The sequence below is a fragment of the Chlorocebus sabaeus genome, chromosome 12 (genome assembly GCF_047675955.1).
Source record: "Chlorocebus sabaeus isolate Y175 chromosome 12, mChlSab1.0.hap1, whole genome shotgun sequence".
Lineage (NCBI taxonomy): Eukaryota > Metazoa > Chordata > Mammalia > Primates > Cercopithecidae > Chlorocebus > Chlorocebus sabaeus.
This window is the reverse complement of record NC_132915.1, coordinates 20353752-20370483: the sequence shown is the minus strand read 5'-3', so window position 1 is coordinate 20370483 and position 16732 is coordinate 20353752. Positions and strand designations below refer to the sequence as shown.

Sequence of the window (16732 nt, the reverse complement as noted above, 5' to 3'; positions counted from 1 at the left end):
GTCCCAGCAACTCGGGAAGCTGAGGCAGGAGAATCACTTGAACCCAGGAGGCGGAGGTTGCGGTGAGCAGAGATCGTGCTGCTGCCCTCCAGCCTGGCGACAGAGGGAGAGTCGGAATCAAAAAAAAAAAAAAAAAAAAAAGTGAGAGGGACCACTAATAAGTTAATTATCTTTATTTGGCAGTGAGTTAAAAAATGCCACAAAACTTCATAGATGTCTTAATTTCTAATGTGTTTTTTAGTTATTTGGAAAATTTTGCTATAGTATATTTAAAACATTTTTAAAAATATTATTAAAGGAGAATCATCTTAATTATCTACATTTACATATAAAAACTTATAACTATTCTGATACCAAATATCTGCTTTTTAATGACCATATTAGAAAGAAAAGGTGTATGTCTATATTTTTAAGATTTTAAAAATTGATAAATGTTAAATAACAGAAATTGCCATGTCGATTCTTGGTTTCTTTTTTTTTTTTTTGAGACGGAGTCTTGCTCTGTCGCCCAGGCTGGAGTGCAGTGGCACTGTCTTGACTCACTGCAAGCTCTGTCTCCTGGGTTCACGCCATACTCCTACCTCAGCCTCCCGAGTAGCTGGGACTACGGACGCCCACCACCTCGCCTGACTAATTTTTTGTATTTTTGGTAGAGACGGGGTATCAACGTATTAGCCAGGATGGTCTCGATCTCCTGACCTCGTGATCCGCCCACCTCAGCCTCCCTAAGAGCTGGGATTACAGGCATGAGCCACCATGCCTGGCCGATTCTTGGTTTCTTAGAGAACAATTTTTTTTTTTTTTTTTTTTTTTTTATAGTCACCAGAGAGAAGTTGTTTGTGAGATCATCTACTTTAATTTCAATCTTAGTTTATTAGGGATATACTTCTGATTGTTTCATTTAAACCTTGTTTTATTGGTTTTACTAAGTTATCTAATGCTTTTTAGTCCTTTTTAATATCAATATGTGTGTGTATGTACATCAACGTGTATATACATATACTATATTTGTATGTATATACGTATACAAAGCAGTGCTTGATCTCAGTTTACTTCATACAAACTCTGCTGCTAACATTGCAGAGTTTATACCTAAGTCCTGTTACACTATCCAGGTAGAGTGAGCATATTAACACATTACTTTGAGTATTCATGGTGTGTATATCATTGGCATTGGCATTTCCTGTAAAATTTAAGCGATTTTAAAATAGACTAATGATTTCAAAAGATGGGCTTCTTAAGCTAAAGATTACATCTTATAATGTTCCATGCTGCTTAGTCGCCAAGAATGTTATTTAAAAGTACAGTATCCCTTTGTTCAAAATTGACAATAAAAAAGTACAGTAATGTCTATATTATTTTCAATTTATTTTTGTTCTGATGTTTATATTTTATATTTAAAAGAGAGCCTTAGTGTTTTTGTGTTCATATTTATTTCAGAAAAATACTGAAATACTGTTAAATTGATCATTTTAATTATTGACTTAAATAATGTTCTGTGAAATTTAGATTCAGAGGAGGAATTTTTTGATGCACCATGTAGTCCCTTGGAAGAACCTCTTCAGTTCCCAACTGGAGTTAAAAGTATTCGAACCAGAAAGTTACAAAAGCAGGATTGTTCAGTGAATATGACTACGTTTAAAATACGATTTGAAGTACCAAAGGTAGGTACTATGGTGAAATTGACATGGCTTAATTTGTTTGCTGTTTCTACTATTTACAGATTACGATACAGTCTCATTGTTAATAAGCACTATCTTTTTCATCCCACTATCTTTTTCACCCTAATTAAACTAAATCTTGACTTGGCTGTGTGATTCTTCCTCACTCCTTTTTTTTTTTTTTTAAAATAAGATTAACTTCCTTAATCAAGAGTGAAGGGTTTAAATGATATATTGTGGGTATTCAATACATGTTTTTGTGAAAACAGTTATTTATGTTGTGTGTGTATTGTATGTCTGTGTCAGTATAAAATCTCTCCTAAATTTTAGATAATAATATATCAATTGTATGTATACCTCATATATTCACATGTAACCACTATGCACTAAACATGTTTTTGTTTTATGTATTGGTAGTTTCTTTTTTCTTTCTTCTCCAGGTTTTGATCGAGTTTTATCACCTTGTTGGAGATTGTGAACTATCTGTGGTAGAAATTCATGTTTTAGGATTGGGCACAGAAATTGAGATTAGAACATACGATTTGAAAGCAAGTGCCTTTTTGAAAGAGTTCTGCTTAAAATGCCCAGAATACTTGGGTGAGAATCTCTATTTTTTAAAATAAATAAATTAATTTCATTGTTTGACTACCTGCTAGAGAGTTTTCAATTCTTTAGGCTCTGAATCAGTACATTTGCCAAAATATTCTCAGAGAACCATTCCTTTTTTAGTTAATCTTTAACTTTTATTGTTGGTAATCTGGTGGGTACACCGAAGATAAAATGAAGATAATTTTATTCATTATGGAAAATCAGATGGTAATGGTTGAATTTTAAATCTACTTAACTGAGTATTGGAACACTGAATTAGTTTCCTATTGTTGCTCTAACAATTTACCACAAACTTAGCGTGCTTAAAAGCAACACAAATTTATTATCTTAAAGTTCTGTATGGCAGAAGTCTGACACACGTCTCACTGGGCAAAACTCAAGGTGTCAGTAGGACTTCCTTTTAGGAGGTGCTAGAGGAGGGTCCATTTCATTGTTCAGTCAGGTGTTGGCAAAATTCATTTACACATGCTTTAAGTCTATGTTTTCTTGTTGCCTGTTAGCAGATAGCTGCCCTTAGGCCTCTGTTGCTTTTTGCACGTAGCCGCTAACCACTACAAGGCATCAGATATTCCTCATGTTGCCATATCTCTAACCTCCTCTTCTGCCTTTTGCTTCCACTCTTCAAACTCCAGTGATTAGATTGGACACACCTCGATAATCCAGGATAATATACCTTAAACCTTAACCTTAATCACGTCTTCCAAGTCCCTTTTGCCGTATGAGTTAACATATTCTCAGATTCTGGGGGATTAGAGTGTAGGTATCTTTGTTGGGGGCAGAGGGCAGTGTTCTGTTTACTGCAAACCTTTTGTGTTCCAGAATCATAATGGATATATGATCCCTAAGGAAGTGTTCTGTTTCCTGTTAGGTAATTAGGAGGATTGTATTTATATTTCTTCATTTCTATTTTTTGGATTTTTTCTTGAAAGATATTTGTGAACAGTAGAGGGAATTCTTAGGACACCAGTTTCATTTCATTGAACTCCTTTGTAGCATAGTAATATTATGTATGAGCAGAGGTGGAATTAAAATTTTTTAAATAGACTTTATTTTTTAGAGCAGTTTTAGATTCATGGGACAATTGAGCAGAAGGTACAGAAGTTTTCCATATACTCGTTGTACCCATATCTGCATAGGCTTTTTCATTATCAACATTCTCCACCAGAGTGGTACATTTGTTACAATTGATAAACCTACACTGACACATCATTGTTACCAGGAGTCCACAATTTAAAGTTCACTGTTGCTGTTATACTTTCTGTTTGGACATGTATAATGACATGCATCTACCATTACCTTCTCATGTGGAGTAGTTTCACTGCCCTAAGAAATCCTCTGTGCTCCACCTATTTGTCCCTCCCTCCCACTGTAACCCCTGGCAACTGCTGATCCTTTTAGTGTCTCCATAGTTTTTCCAGCATGTCACATAATTGGAATCACATATATCCTTTTCAGATTGACTTATTTTACTTAGTAATATATACTGAAGTTACCTCCATGTCTTTGCATAACTGGGTAGCCCATTTCTTTTTTAGCAATGAATGATATTCTCTTGTCTGGATGTACCACAGTTTATTTATCCATTCATGTACTGAAGGATATCTTGGTTGCTTCCAAGGTTTGCCAATTGTTAATAAAGCTGCTGTGAACATTTGAATGCAAGTTTTTGTGTAGACATAAATTTTCAGTTTCACTGGGTAAATACCAAGGAACATGACTGCTAAATCATCAAGAAACAGTTTGCTCTAGTAATTGGAAAGAAAAGTAAACCAGTGGGACAGTGTTCCCTAATAACCCAGAAACTTTATAGCAGTTACTGATTTTTATGTTTATTCTTATGTTTGTTTTCCCAAGAACAAAGGATTAAAAAACCCTTGCAAACAGAAAAAAGAGTATACAGTTATTATTGTGCTTATTTCTGTAATATTTTTGTTTCTGTTTTCTCAGAGGGAGTGAATAGCAGTTTCTTGCACAAAGTAAATGATCAGTAAATGCTTGTTCAATGAATGAATAAATGTGTAAACAAAGTGGGAACTTTTTTAAGGCTTCAAGTGTGGCTAGCACTTGCAGTAGAAAACAGATTTATGTGCTAAGCATTGGGTTTGGAGGAGTCTGTGCAATTTGTGGCATTTTTTTCCTCAGGAATTGTATTAGTTTGTAGTCCTTTCTTCCAGTCTTTAGAAACTAATTTTCTAGCAACCGTAAGTCATTTGGTGATGAGAGTTTTAAAGGCTTTTTATGAATTCTCTTCTACAGTGGTTTTCTTAGTATAGCACATTTTGAGCAGAAACAGTAATATTAAAATGGGAGAGTTCCTTTAATCCGCCTTGCAGGACGTGCCACAGGGGTGTGCACATCTCTAGGGGGAGCATGCACATGGGCAGGTGCAGAGGCTGTGGGGAGTGCTTTTGGGCTCCGGCCCCAGGGCAGCATCTAGGGGTAGGTGTCTACAACTCCCAAAGCCCAGGGGGCTGTGTTAACAGTATGCTCTTTCAACTTTGCCATCTGCAGACGGCTTTTGTTAATCAGTTCAATAGATTGTCTTCCTTATCACAAGGGCAGGGGGCCAGTGTGATGGCCTGAGTTCTTGCCCAGTGTACCAGAAGAATCGTATGACATATGGGCTGGAAGGATGAGTGCAAGGTTTTATTGAGTGGTGGAGGTGGCTCTCAGCAAGATGGATGAGGAGCCGGAAGTGGGGGATGGAGTGGGAAGGTGGTCTTCCCGCTAAGGTTGGGCCGTCCAGCAGATGGACTCTTCTCTGACTGCCCCTAGCTGAACTCCCCTCGGCATCCAGATGTCCTTCCTCTTCTCTCTTTCTCTGCCATGCTACCCTGCCACTCTCTGCCATGTTCCACCACTCTGTTCCTCTGCTCTTCTCAATGCTCAGATGCATGTATCTGTGCCCACTAAGGCCTTGGGCTTACATGGGCACAGGATGGTGGGTATGGTGGGCCAAAAGGCAGCTTTTCAGGTGCAAACACAGAAATGCTTGTTCTCCCTTAGGGCCTCTGGTCTTTAGGCTTGAGGGTGGGGCCTTTGCTGGGGAACTGCCCTTTTCTACCCAGTATTTCCCTGTCTCCTGTCCATATCAATATAACTAATAAAGACTGATTACATGGTAATAGGGTTTATTTTAATCTAAACTAATATACAGAAAACTTTGTTTCATCTCATTCCTGTTCTGTCTTCTGAACAGGTGGGTTTTCAAGGACTCTGATGATTTCCTTTTTAGTTATTTCAGTGATCCAGGGCCAGAATTCTCTTCCTGCCCTTTCATTCTTCGTAAAAACCATTCTGGTTTCTCTTTAATTGATTCCTATTTTTCTTACCTTACCTCCTATCTAGGTTTAGAAGGGTATGAGACTTCAGTGTTGTGGCACATGAGGAGGTAAGGGAATTGTGAAGAGAAATTACATTTTTAGAGTTTAAAGAACAAAGAATTTACTTGACTTGAGTAAGGTAGAATCCAAGGTCCAGAACTCATACAGGAAAGCCTTCTTTTGCAATTACATAATTAGTAAGATTGCTTGCATTTATTTTCAGTTACCTTTCCTATGAAAAGATAATTTTAAAAAAATTATTTTTAGATGAAAACAGGAAACCAGTTTATTTGGTTACAACCCTGGATAACACAATGGAAGACCTGTTAACGCTGGAATATGTAAAGGTAAGCAGTTTCATTTATATCTGCTTAATATGGTAAGTATGCAGCTGAAATGTTATAATCAAGTTTTGTAAGTTTGGTATTATTCAGTTTGCTTAATATTCACTCTAACATAATCTCTGTAACTCCTAATACTAAGGTTTTTTTGATTTTGTCATCTTGTATTAAATAGCTATGATTTATAAATACTTTGTATAGCAAAATAAGAAGATTATATTCTAAGTAGAAATGACCTGGAGTTTGATTTTTTTTTTCTCTCAACAGGGGTACTGAGAAAGAAACACACTTTTTAGTCTTGATAGAGTATATTGTTATATGTGATACAAGATGATGCTTTCCCATTATTTTCCACTGTTTTGTGAAGTTACCTGATATTCCTAGGGTCAATAACTCCATTCCTTTTTTATTGATTTATGATATTCATTTTATCATCTGTTAAGCTTTTCTATGTACTATGGTATATTTCTAATTTTTCTATGTTTCTGCTGACTTATTTTTATATGTGTCAGACTATTTTAATAATTACTTTATAATAATAATGCAGAAAGCATTTCATTACTTTTAAAACCACTTTTGCTATCCATTATTGACTAGATATTTTAGGATTTTTGTTGTAGTATATGCATTATATAGCTTTTATATAACAAAAATGTTCTAGACCTAAAGAAAATGGATAAATAAAATATGGTACATATACAAAACACAACACTATTCAGCCTTTAAAAGGGGGGGAATCCTGTCATTTGCGTCAACATAGATAAATGTGGAGGACATTATGCTAAGCAAAATAAGCCAAGCACAGAAAGACAAATACCTCATGATCTTCTTTATGTGTGGAATCTAATAAAAATGAACTCATAGAAGTAGAGAGCAGAGTGATGGTTACCAGAGGGTAGCAGGGATGGGAGGGAGGGAAGGAGAGGGAATAGAGAGTTGTCAATCAAATGGCACAAAGTTCCAGATAGACAGGAGGAATAATTTTTGAGATCTGTTATACAGCAGGGGGACTGTAGTCAATAATAATGTGTTGTTTATTTCAAAACGACCAAGAAAGTGAATTTCAAATGTCTCACCACAAAAAAAGATAGGAAAGTGAGGTGATAGATATGTTAGTTAGCTTAATTTCATCATTTAACATTGTGTACATATGTCAGAACATCACATTGTACTCCATAAGTGTATATAATTATGATTTGTCAATCAAAAATATTAAATTTTTTAAAAAGAAAAAGAAAACACAGAGTATTTGGATACTTGGTGGACAATTCTGTCACAAATTTTGTTTTTAAATACAGGAAGAATTAGGAAGAACCGTACAGAGTTGTTGATGACCGAATGATTATTCTCCACACTTGATAATATCCAACATTTCCTCTCTTGATAATAAGAATGATAGTACGTAACATTTATTGAATACTTGCTATGTGCCAAAGAGTCCCATACTTACATTTTCTTTTGTTCTGGTGAAGCAGTTGCTTATTTAGGTAATTATATGTGTGTGTATATGTATATATATGTATATGAACAGCTGGAAAATCATATAAATGTGTATTAGGACTATAATGTAATTGTATTTGTATGTCTTCCTACCATGTTCTAACAGATATGTTTTCTCTTTGGATAGGCTGAAAAGAATGTACCCAACTTGAAAAGTACCTATAACAATGTTTTACAATTGATTAAGGTATGAGTAGATAATTTATTTTTTAATTATATACTGTATTTCTATTTCTTATGGAAATTATTTTCTAACTGGAATTGTAAGATCTTTAAAGATAAGAAAATACTATAAATTGTATCCTTTATGCCACAAAGCATAGTGCCTTGTAGACAGCTGGCAAGCAAATATTTATTGACCTATCACTAAAATCAGCTTTGTTCTTTAGGTAAATTTTTCCTCTTTGGATATTCATTTACACACTGAAGCACTTCTGAATACAATAAATTATCTTCATAATATCCTTCCGCAATCAGAGGAAAAATCAGCCCCAGTGTCCACTACAGAGACTGAAGACAAAGGAGATGTCATTAAAAAATTAGGTATGTTTTTTAAAAATTTAGCATCAACTTTTTTTTCTTTTTTAATCATGTAGGTCAATAAATCTAGACTCTGACTTTATCATTAACTTCAAATATTGGCTTCAGAATTCTGTTGCCTAGGTTAATATCTAGAAGGATTCATTATATGCTAGGATAATTTTAGAAAATAAAGGAAACTACTGCTGAAGAAAATGTTGCTTTCGTTTATCATATATAATAATTGGTTTTAGTTTAAGATTATACTGTAGGAGTATTAGATTAAAAAATTTTTTTTTCTCCCACCTCGATCCCAGTAGGAGGATTAGATTTAAATTAAAATTTAATGCATTTCATAACATTATTTTAGATTAGACAAATATGACTAACAAAATTTGAGTAATGTCAGCTGGGTGCAGTGGCTTATACTTGTGATCCCAGTGCAGGGAGGCGAGCGCTGTGAGGGTTGAGGCTGGAGGATTGCTTGAAGCCAGGAGTTCGAACTAGCCTGGGCAACATAGCAAGACCCTGTCTCCAACAAAATTTTAAAAATTAGTTGGACATGGTAGTGTATGTCTATAGACCCAGTTTACTTGGGAGACTGACACGGGAGAATCACTGGAGCCCAGGAATTCAAGGTTGCAGCAAGCTATGAGCTACGATTGCACCACTGCAGGGTAACAGTGAGACTCTGTTTCGAAAAAAACCCAAAAAACAAAAAGAGTATCAGAGCATATTTTAAAATCAGAGTATAATACTTTCGAAGCAGTGAAAAGTTGCAATTTTGATAATGACAAGTACCACCTAGTAATTACTGGCTCTCAAAAAATTTTGAAATTTATAGCTACAGTGTTTTAGTTTCAAATGTTTAGTGTCTTCTAGAAACAATGTTTTGTCTATTTGCTTTTGTTTTCATTAGATTTGATTGTGTTTTAGAATTTTCAATTCAATGGGGAATATCATACCTTGCTTTCAGCTGACTTGCAGATCAGGTTTTCTCTAATATCACTATTTGTGGTGATATTTCCTCATGTTTTACCATATGAATTTTTTTTTGCAGCTTTGAAACTATCCACGAATGAAGATATCATTACTTTGCAGATTTTAGCAGAATTATCATGTTTACAGATCTTTATTCAAGATCAGAAACGTAACATTTCTGAAATTAAGATTGAAGGTAACAAAATTTCACAAAAAGCAAATTAAAAGACATTAAATGAAAGAAAAGGCAGTTAGTAATTCTTTTGTTCCCTTAGGGCTTGATTCTGAGATGATTATGAGGCCTTCAGAAACTGAAATAAATGCAAAGCTAAGGAATATAATTGTTTTAGATTCTGATATAACAGCTGTATACAAAAAGGTAAGAATTTTTTAAATTAAGTAATAGTACATCATTAAATAGGATTGTCCTTTAGGAGTGGTCATAGGTATCATTTAGAGAGTTGTCAGAATTGAGTAATGTGGCTTATTATGCGTGTGGGTTTTGGAGTCAGGCATGATTGGGTTCTTACCTCTACTCCTTAGTAGCTGTGTGACCATTAGCAGGTTACCTAATCTTGGATTCTGTTTCTTTATTTGTCAAATGAGGATTGCAGTATCTCATAAATGAGATAAGTATAAATAATGCTGCAGGAACAAAGTTTTGGGAGAGAATCTAGTAAATACCTTTTTCACTTTTTTTGTTGTTGTTCTCTTCATGTACTCTGAATCTCATAATGCATTTTAGATACATTTGAGGGTCTGAAGTCTGAGGAAGTGAGCTTTTTTAATAAAACTTATTCTTATCAATGATCACTAGTATAGTTGTTTTAATAATGTTAAGAGAGTCCTTTGAACTGGATGATGAGTTGTTGAAGGTTAGGTAATTTGTTACTGGTTATAAAACAGTAAGGTTCCTGTTACAGAGTTGAACAGGCAACATCCTACCTGAAGCAGGTAGGATTATGTATTTAAGGAGGTTAAAGGAATATCAAATAGTAGGATCAGGAAAAGCTGAAGTACTTGTTGAGTCGGGAAGTCAGTATTTGGAATATGTCAAGAAGAAAGGAAATAGATAAGTAGATTTTGCCAGTAATACTAATGATATAGTGATGACCTGATTTTTATGTTTAAAACATTCTTATTTCTGATATCTTCTTGTTACGGCTTGTTTCATGGGATAGCAAAACAGTTCCAACATCAACGAGAAATGACTCATAGCAATAAGGAGCAAGAAATTTTCCAGAAGCCATGATTTTATTTTAAAACTCACAGTATCAGAGTATTTAAGAAATAGATTATCCATTTCATTTTCCCTATCTAGAAAGTAAAGCTCACAGAAATAAAGTATCTATGAAAAGTTATGCAGAACTGAGAGCATGATCCAACCCATTGGTTTTTGTCTCTGTAATTTTATATTTATTTTTTATTTTATATTATTTTATTTTTTTGAGACAGTCTTGCTCTGTCACCCAGGCTGGAGTGCAGTGGTGCAATCTTGGCTCACTGAAACCTCCACCTCCTGGGTTCAAGTGATTCTCGTGCCTCAGCCTCCTGAGTAGCTGGGATTACGAGTGCACACTACCACACCCAGCTAATTTTTATAGTTTTAGTAGAGACAGAGTTTAACTGTGTTTGGCCAGGCTTGTCTCAAACTCCTGGCCTCAAGTGATCTGCCTGCCCCGGCCTCCCAAAAGCTGGTATTACAGGCGTGAACCACTGTGCCTGGCCTGTAATTTTATTTTTAATATATCTACATGGTTAAAAATTCAGTTTACAAAAAGTTACAAAATTAAAAAAATCTTTCTCTCTTGTCTTCTTGCCCGATTTTCATTTCCGTTTCCCTATTTCTTGACTTTGATTCCATTGTACATGATATTTAAACAAACTGCCTTGTTTAGTAACTTTCCACGTGTCAAAGAACCAGAGAGGCATAAGGTTTTTGACCTTATGAAATCAGACCTGATTATGAATCAGTTTCATAAGCCTTGTACAGTGATATATACTATTGTGTCAGTTTTAAGCATACTGAAGCATTGAGCCCCTCAACTTTAAAGGTTGGCACCCCCAGCCCATTTGTCTTGGAGCAGCATCCTCCATTTGCCATAGCACCACTGGACAAATACTCTTTTTATATATGCCATGAGGTAAAAAGGATACTGGCTGACCTGATAGTCTCATGAAAACATATCATAGTAAATTAGTTTCTGATATCTTCTTCATAAAAAATATTTTAAAAGTAAAGGTTTAAAAAAATCCAGTTTTAATGCTTAATTCTTGGTAATGGGTATACAAGTCTTTCTAATTCTCAACTTTTCTGGCCTTGTTATTAGGCCAATACTTGCTTCATAAGTTGAGTTGGGAAATGCTCTCCTCCTCTGTTTTCTGAAAAATTTGAATAGAATTTGCATTATTATTTCCTTAAATGTTTGATGGAATTATCAGTGAGAATATTTTTCGTGTATAGTTGAGACTGGGATTCACTTTGTTTTCCATATGGCACTCAGTATCCAAAGGAGATCCACTCACTGCATTTAATCGATATACCACTTAAGTCTGTTATAGTTTATGAATTTCCTTTAGTTTCTTCTCTGCCCTTGTGTGTGCCATTTTTTGCTATCTTACTTATTCTGAACAATTTTCCATAGCCTCTATCTTGCTGATTATGTTTTCATGCTATTTAACATGTTACTGTCTCCTGTGTTTCCTTAAATCAATATTTAAATCTCAGGGCACAGTGAGATTCAGGGTTTGGGAGTAGGGGTTGGCAAGATACTTCATAGTTAGTGGTGTGTATTTGCAAAGGAGGCACATAGTGTGTAGCTGTCTTTTTTTTTCTTTTCTGTTTTGCACTGTCTTGGGGTATCTTTCTTTTTTTGATGTTAGAAGCTATTTGTCGTTATTTCCTGTAATTTGGTCTTGAGGAGAGAGTGGCCTTAAGCCAAAATAGCCACTTTCTTGCTGCAGGCATGTTGGTCAGATGGAGCACTGGGGAGACAACACAACAAAACACCTTCGAGGGGTGCCCACCAGGGAGGCTGACGGGAAGTCTGGACGCAGTAGGGACATTTCTTCATTTATTAAATGGGAGAATTCACTAGTCTTTATGCCAGCATCACCAATCATTTTGACTTTTCAAAAGTTTATTCTCCAGTAGATTTCTTAGGCAGAGCTCTTAGGAACAATAATCCTTGACATTTATATTTGCAGGGTAGTTTGAGTGGATTTTAAATCCTTAACTTGAATTTTCTTTTCTAGATGATCTTAACAAATGTTACTCCATGTCTTACGGCCTCCTATTGGTGTTGACAGTTCTGATGACAGTTTGACTTTCTTTTGCTTCTAAGAACTTTGCCATTTTCCCCCAGATATTCAAAGCTAATTTGAAGCTTTATGTAGGGACTTTGGACAGGCAGACATCACAGTAGATGGTCAGGAACTGGTCTAGCAATTTTATGGCTTCTCAAATTGAGAGCATCTCTTGCTCTGAGGCTAGTCAGTTTCCTTTGAGAAAAATAGTGTAAGTATAAGCCTGACAGCCTAGATTCCAGGAGCCAATTGGTTGAAAGAAGTGGAGGCCGCATCATTTATAGATTTTTACTTAAAATACCGATTTTTTGATATGGTGTTTTATTAACTGTTTTTCTGTACCTGAAGTCTCCTAGACCGCAGCCTTTCTGCTCTAGACTCTGTCTTGAGCAAATCTGTTCTGTTGCACTCAGAGAGGAACAGTCATATAGCCCTACTCATGTAACTTGCAGAGGATATTCAATTTTTTGTTAACTAATTTATCAGTATTTATATATATATAGAATTTATACATTTATATGTAAATTATATATGTATAAATACTGGTAAGTAAATTAAGAAACAACTAATTTATATATTATATAATCATAATATATATAGATAAAATTTTCTCTCTCTTTCGCTCTCCAATTACACAATCACGGCTTACTGCAGCCTCAACCTTCCCTGGCCCAGGTGATCCTCCCATCTCAAGTCCCCCAAGTAGCTAGGACTACAGGTGCACGCCACCACACCCAGCTGATTTTTGTAGAGATGGGGTTTCATCATTTTGCTTAGGCTGCCCTGAAACCTCCTGAGCTCAGGTGATCCACCTGCCTCAATCTTCCAAAGTGCTGTGATTACAGACATGAGCCACTGCGCCTGGCCTATTTGAGATATTATAGTCAGCAGAAGATAAAAAACCCTTCTCCACGTGGAATAAATAGTAGTTAATCAGTAATATAAAACAATATTAGAGAGTGATATGTGCTTTGAAAACCAAGAAAGCAGGGTAATGTGACAGGGTAATTCACGTGGTGTATTACAATTATCAAGAAATACTTTTTTACAGTAGAAACATTCGACAAAAAATCTGAACTGTGGATTTGAGCTCTGTCAAAAGAGCATTCCAGGTGGAGGAAAGAGCAATTATAGAAGCCTTGTAGCAGGAAGATGCTTGATATATTTTGGGAGGTTGTAGGGGCCTCAGTAACCTTTGGGTAGAATTATTTATTAGTTTCTGTTTTGGTTTAGCTTTTACTTTTTAAAGTCAGATTTATTGAAACAATTTACCTACAGTAAAACTTACCTTTTTTAGTTGTAATTCTGTGAGTTTTGACAAATACTGTTGTGTAACTTACTTTCAGCATATATAATGGGTCTGCTACCCCTAAAAATTCACTACTGCCCTTTGAGGTTAGCCCTTCTCCCCATCCCAGCACCTTGGAATCACTACACTGGTTTTTGTTCCTATAGTTTTGCAGTTTCCAAAGTATCATATAAATGGAATCATGCAGTTACGTAGTCTTTCACTTGTGTGTTTTTTTTTTTCCTTAGCGTGTGAGATTGTAATTTTTGTCTTTTCTCTTTATGTCTTGATCAGTCTGGTTAGAGATTTATCAATTTTATTGATACTTTGAAAGAACTAGCATTTGTTTCAATTGAATGTTCTCTGTTTTTAATTTTATTTCTGCTCTTTTAAAATTCCTTCCTTCTGCCTGCTTTGGATTTAATATGCTCTTCTTAAGGTGGAAGTTTAAATTATTGATTTGAGAACGTCTTTATTTTCTATTATAAGCATTTGCTGCTGTAAGTATTCCTTTAAGCACTGCTTTAGCTGCATCCTGTAAGTTTTGATATATTTGTTTTTTATTTTCATTCAATTCAAAGTATTTTCTAATTTCTCTTCTGACTTTCTTTTACCCATTGTTTATTTAGAAGTATGTTATTTAACTTCTAAATATTTTGAGATTTTCAGATCCCTTTCTGTTACTGATTTCTAGTTTAAATTCATTATGGTCAGAGGAGAAACCGTTTCAGTTCCTTTAAATTTGTTGATGTTTGTTTTATGGCCCAGAACATATATGATTAATCTTGGTGAACGTTTCAAATGTATTTGCAATTAATACGTGTTTTTAGCAATTGCTGGGTTGAATGTTCCATTTGGGCAAGTAGCTTGGTGGATATAATTATTCAGGCTACTGATTTTCTGTTTACTGGTTGTGTTGAAGCTTCTGATTACAACCATTGATTTGCCTATTTCTCCTTTCAGTTCTTTCAATTTTTTGCTTTATATGTTTTGGCGATCTCTTGTTAGGTACATATAAATATATATGAGTTTTATGCCCCCTTTGTGAATATGTAATGTGTCTCTTTATCTGTGGTAACTGTGCTTGTTCTGAAGTCTACTTTGGTAGTAATATAGCCATTCCGGGTTTCTTTGGTTAGATTTGCATGGTCTATCTTTTTCTATCCTTTAGCTTTTAATGGATGCCTTCTTGTTTAAAGTGAGCTTGCGTTTTTTTGAGGCAGAGTCTCACTGTGTTGCCCAGGGTATTCTTGAACTCCTGTGTTTAAGCTCACCTCAGCCCTGTAACTGGGATTATATGTGCATCCCACCACATCTGGCTTAAAATGGGTTTCTTATAGATAGTGTATATTTAGATCTTTTTTATCTAATCTGACAACCTCTTGGCTTCTAATTTGTGTTTAGACTATTTTATAAAACTATTGATATGATTGGATTGTAATCTGATATCTCTGATTGTTCCAATTTTGCTTATCCTATTCTTTGTATTCCTTCTTTTGGCCTGATTTTTGATTATCACTTATTTTATGGTTTCTCTTGGGTTTTACAATGTATATATATTTAATCATAGTCTATCTTCCAATAATATTTTATTGTTGTACGTATAGTGTAAGAATCTTACAATACCATACTTCCAATTCCTGTTTCCTGTCTTTCTTGGTATCATCATAATTTGCTTTATTTTGGTACATGTTGAAAACTCACAATGTGTACCTACTGGATTTGGTTTAGTCAGTTTTCTTTGGAGCAATTAGTTTTCTAAAGATGTTTTACATTTTTCTTCATTGCAACTCTTTCTGTAACTACTTCATGTAGTTTCTGTCTATTGTTTGTATTTCTCTCTGAAATACTTTCTCTCTTTTTTTTTTTTTTTTTTTTTGAGATAGTGGAGTGCAGTGGTATAATCTCAGCTCACTGCAACCTCTGCCTCCTGGGTTCAAGCAATTCTCCTGCCTCAACCTCCCAAGTAGCTGGGATTACAGATGCGCGCCACTGCACCTGGCTAATTTTTGCATTTTTAGTAGAGATGGGGTTTTACCATGTTGGCCAGGCTGGTCTTGAACTCTTTGACCTCAGGTGATCCACCCGCCTCGGCCCCCCAAAGTACTGGGATTATAGGCATGAGCTACCGCATCTGGCACTTTCCCATTTCTTATAATGCAGGTCTGCTGGTAACGAATTCTCTCAGCTTTTGGGGTATAGATGAGAAGGGAGGTAGGAAAAACCTTTATTTTACCCTAATTTTTCTGAGTGACATTTTTGCTGGGTTGATAGTATTTTCCCCCTTTCCAACTATTAAAAGATGTGATTTCATTGTTCTTTGTTACACATAGTTTTGATGAGAAGTCTATGACATTTCTTATTTTTGTTCCTTTGTACATAACTTGTCATCTTTTTTGACTGCTTTCAGGATTTATATATAGTGTGTCTAGATGAGTTTAATTGTGTTTTGATATTTGTCCTGTTTGGACTTTTCTGAGCTACTTGGATGGCTTTCATTATTTTTCATGTTTTCTTCAAATAGTTTCTCTGCCTCTGTCTCCCTCTGTCTCCCCCACCCCCCGGCTCCCCTGTTTTGTCCTCCTCCACTTGTTCCCTGTTCCTGTTCTTGAATTCCTAACATTCTTACTAGATTTCTGTTTTTAGTCTCACAGCCTTTGGATGTTCTGTTCAAGTTTTTTTCCCATTGTTTTCTTAGTGCATTTTAATTCGAATAATTTATCTTGACCTATTTTCAAATCTACTGATTTTGTCCTTGGCTCTGATGAAAGTACTGACAAACCCACTGAAGGTATTTTTCACTTATGTTGCCATGTTTTTTTAACCTTTAATATATCCTTTTGGCTCTTCTTTTTTCCATTTTCTCTGCCATAGTAATATTCACCATCTATTCATGCATATTTTCCTTTTCCACTAGAAGCCTTTACCATATTAATCGTACTAATTAAAATTAAAAATTTTGGTTTTAACATGGTTGTTATAGATGAATCTGATTCTGTTGATTCCTTTATTATTTGTTTGATTTTTTTCCCTTGCTTTTATTGGGCATCTCATAATTACTGATTGAATGTCAGACATCGTATCATGTATAGCAGGGGTCCCCAGCCCCTGGGCTGTGGAATGGTACTGGTCTGTGGCCTGTTGGGAACTGGGCCGGACAGCAGGAGTTGAGTGGTGGGCGAGGGAGCATTATTGCCTGAACTC

The 16732-nt window shown here is 35.3% G+C and overlaps 1 protein-coding gene across 4 annotated transcripts in view; it reads left to right on the top strand.

Moving 5' to 3' along the window:
* The window catches only part of VPS13A (vacuolar protein sorting 13 homolog A), a 238929-nt gene that overhangs the window by 102339 nt on the left and 119858 nt on the right, over positions 1-16732 (top strand). For all 4 annotated transcript variants that reach the window (XM_073021503.1, XM_073021502.1, XM_073021504.1 and 1 more), the window contains 7 exons: positions 1510-1664; positions 2102-2258; positions 5861-5940; positions 7562-7621; positions 7824-7977; positions 9014-9130; positions 9210-9313. In XM_073021503.1, the coding sequence (XP_072877604.1) occupies positions 1510-1664; positions 2102-2258; positions 5861-5940; positions 7562-7621; positions 7824-7977; positions 9014-9130; positions 9210-9313 (827 nt within the window). The remainder of the gene's footprint in view (positions 1-1509; positions 1665-2101; positions 2259-5860; positions 5941-7561; positions 7622-7823; positions 7978-9013; positions 9131-9209; positions 9314-16732) is intronic.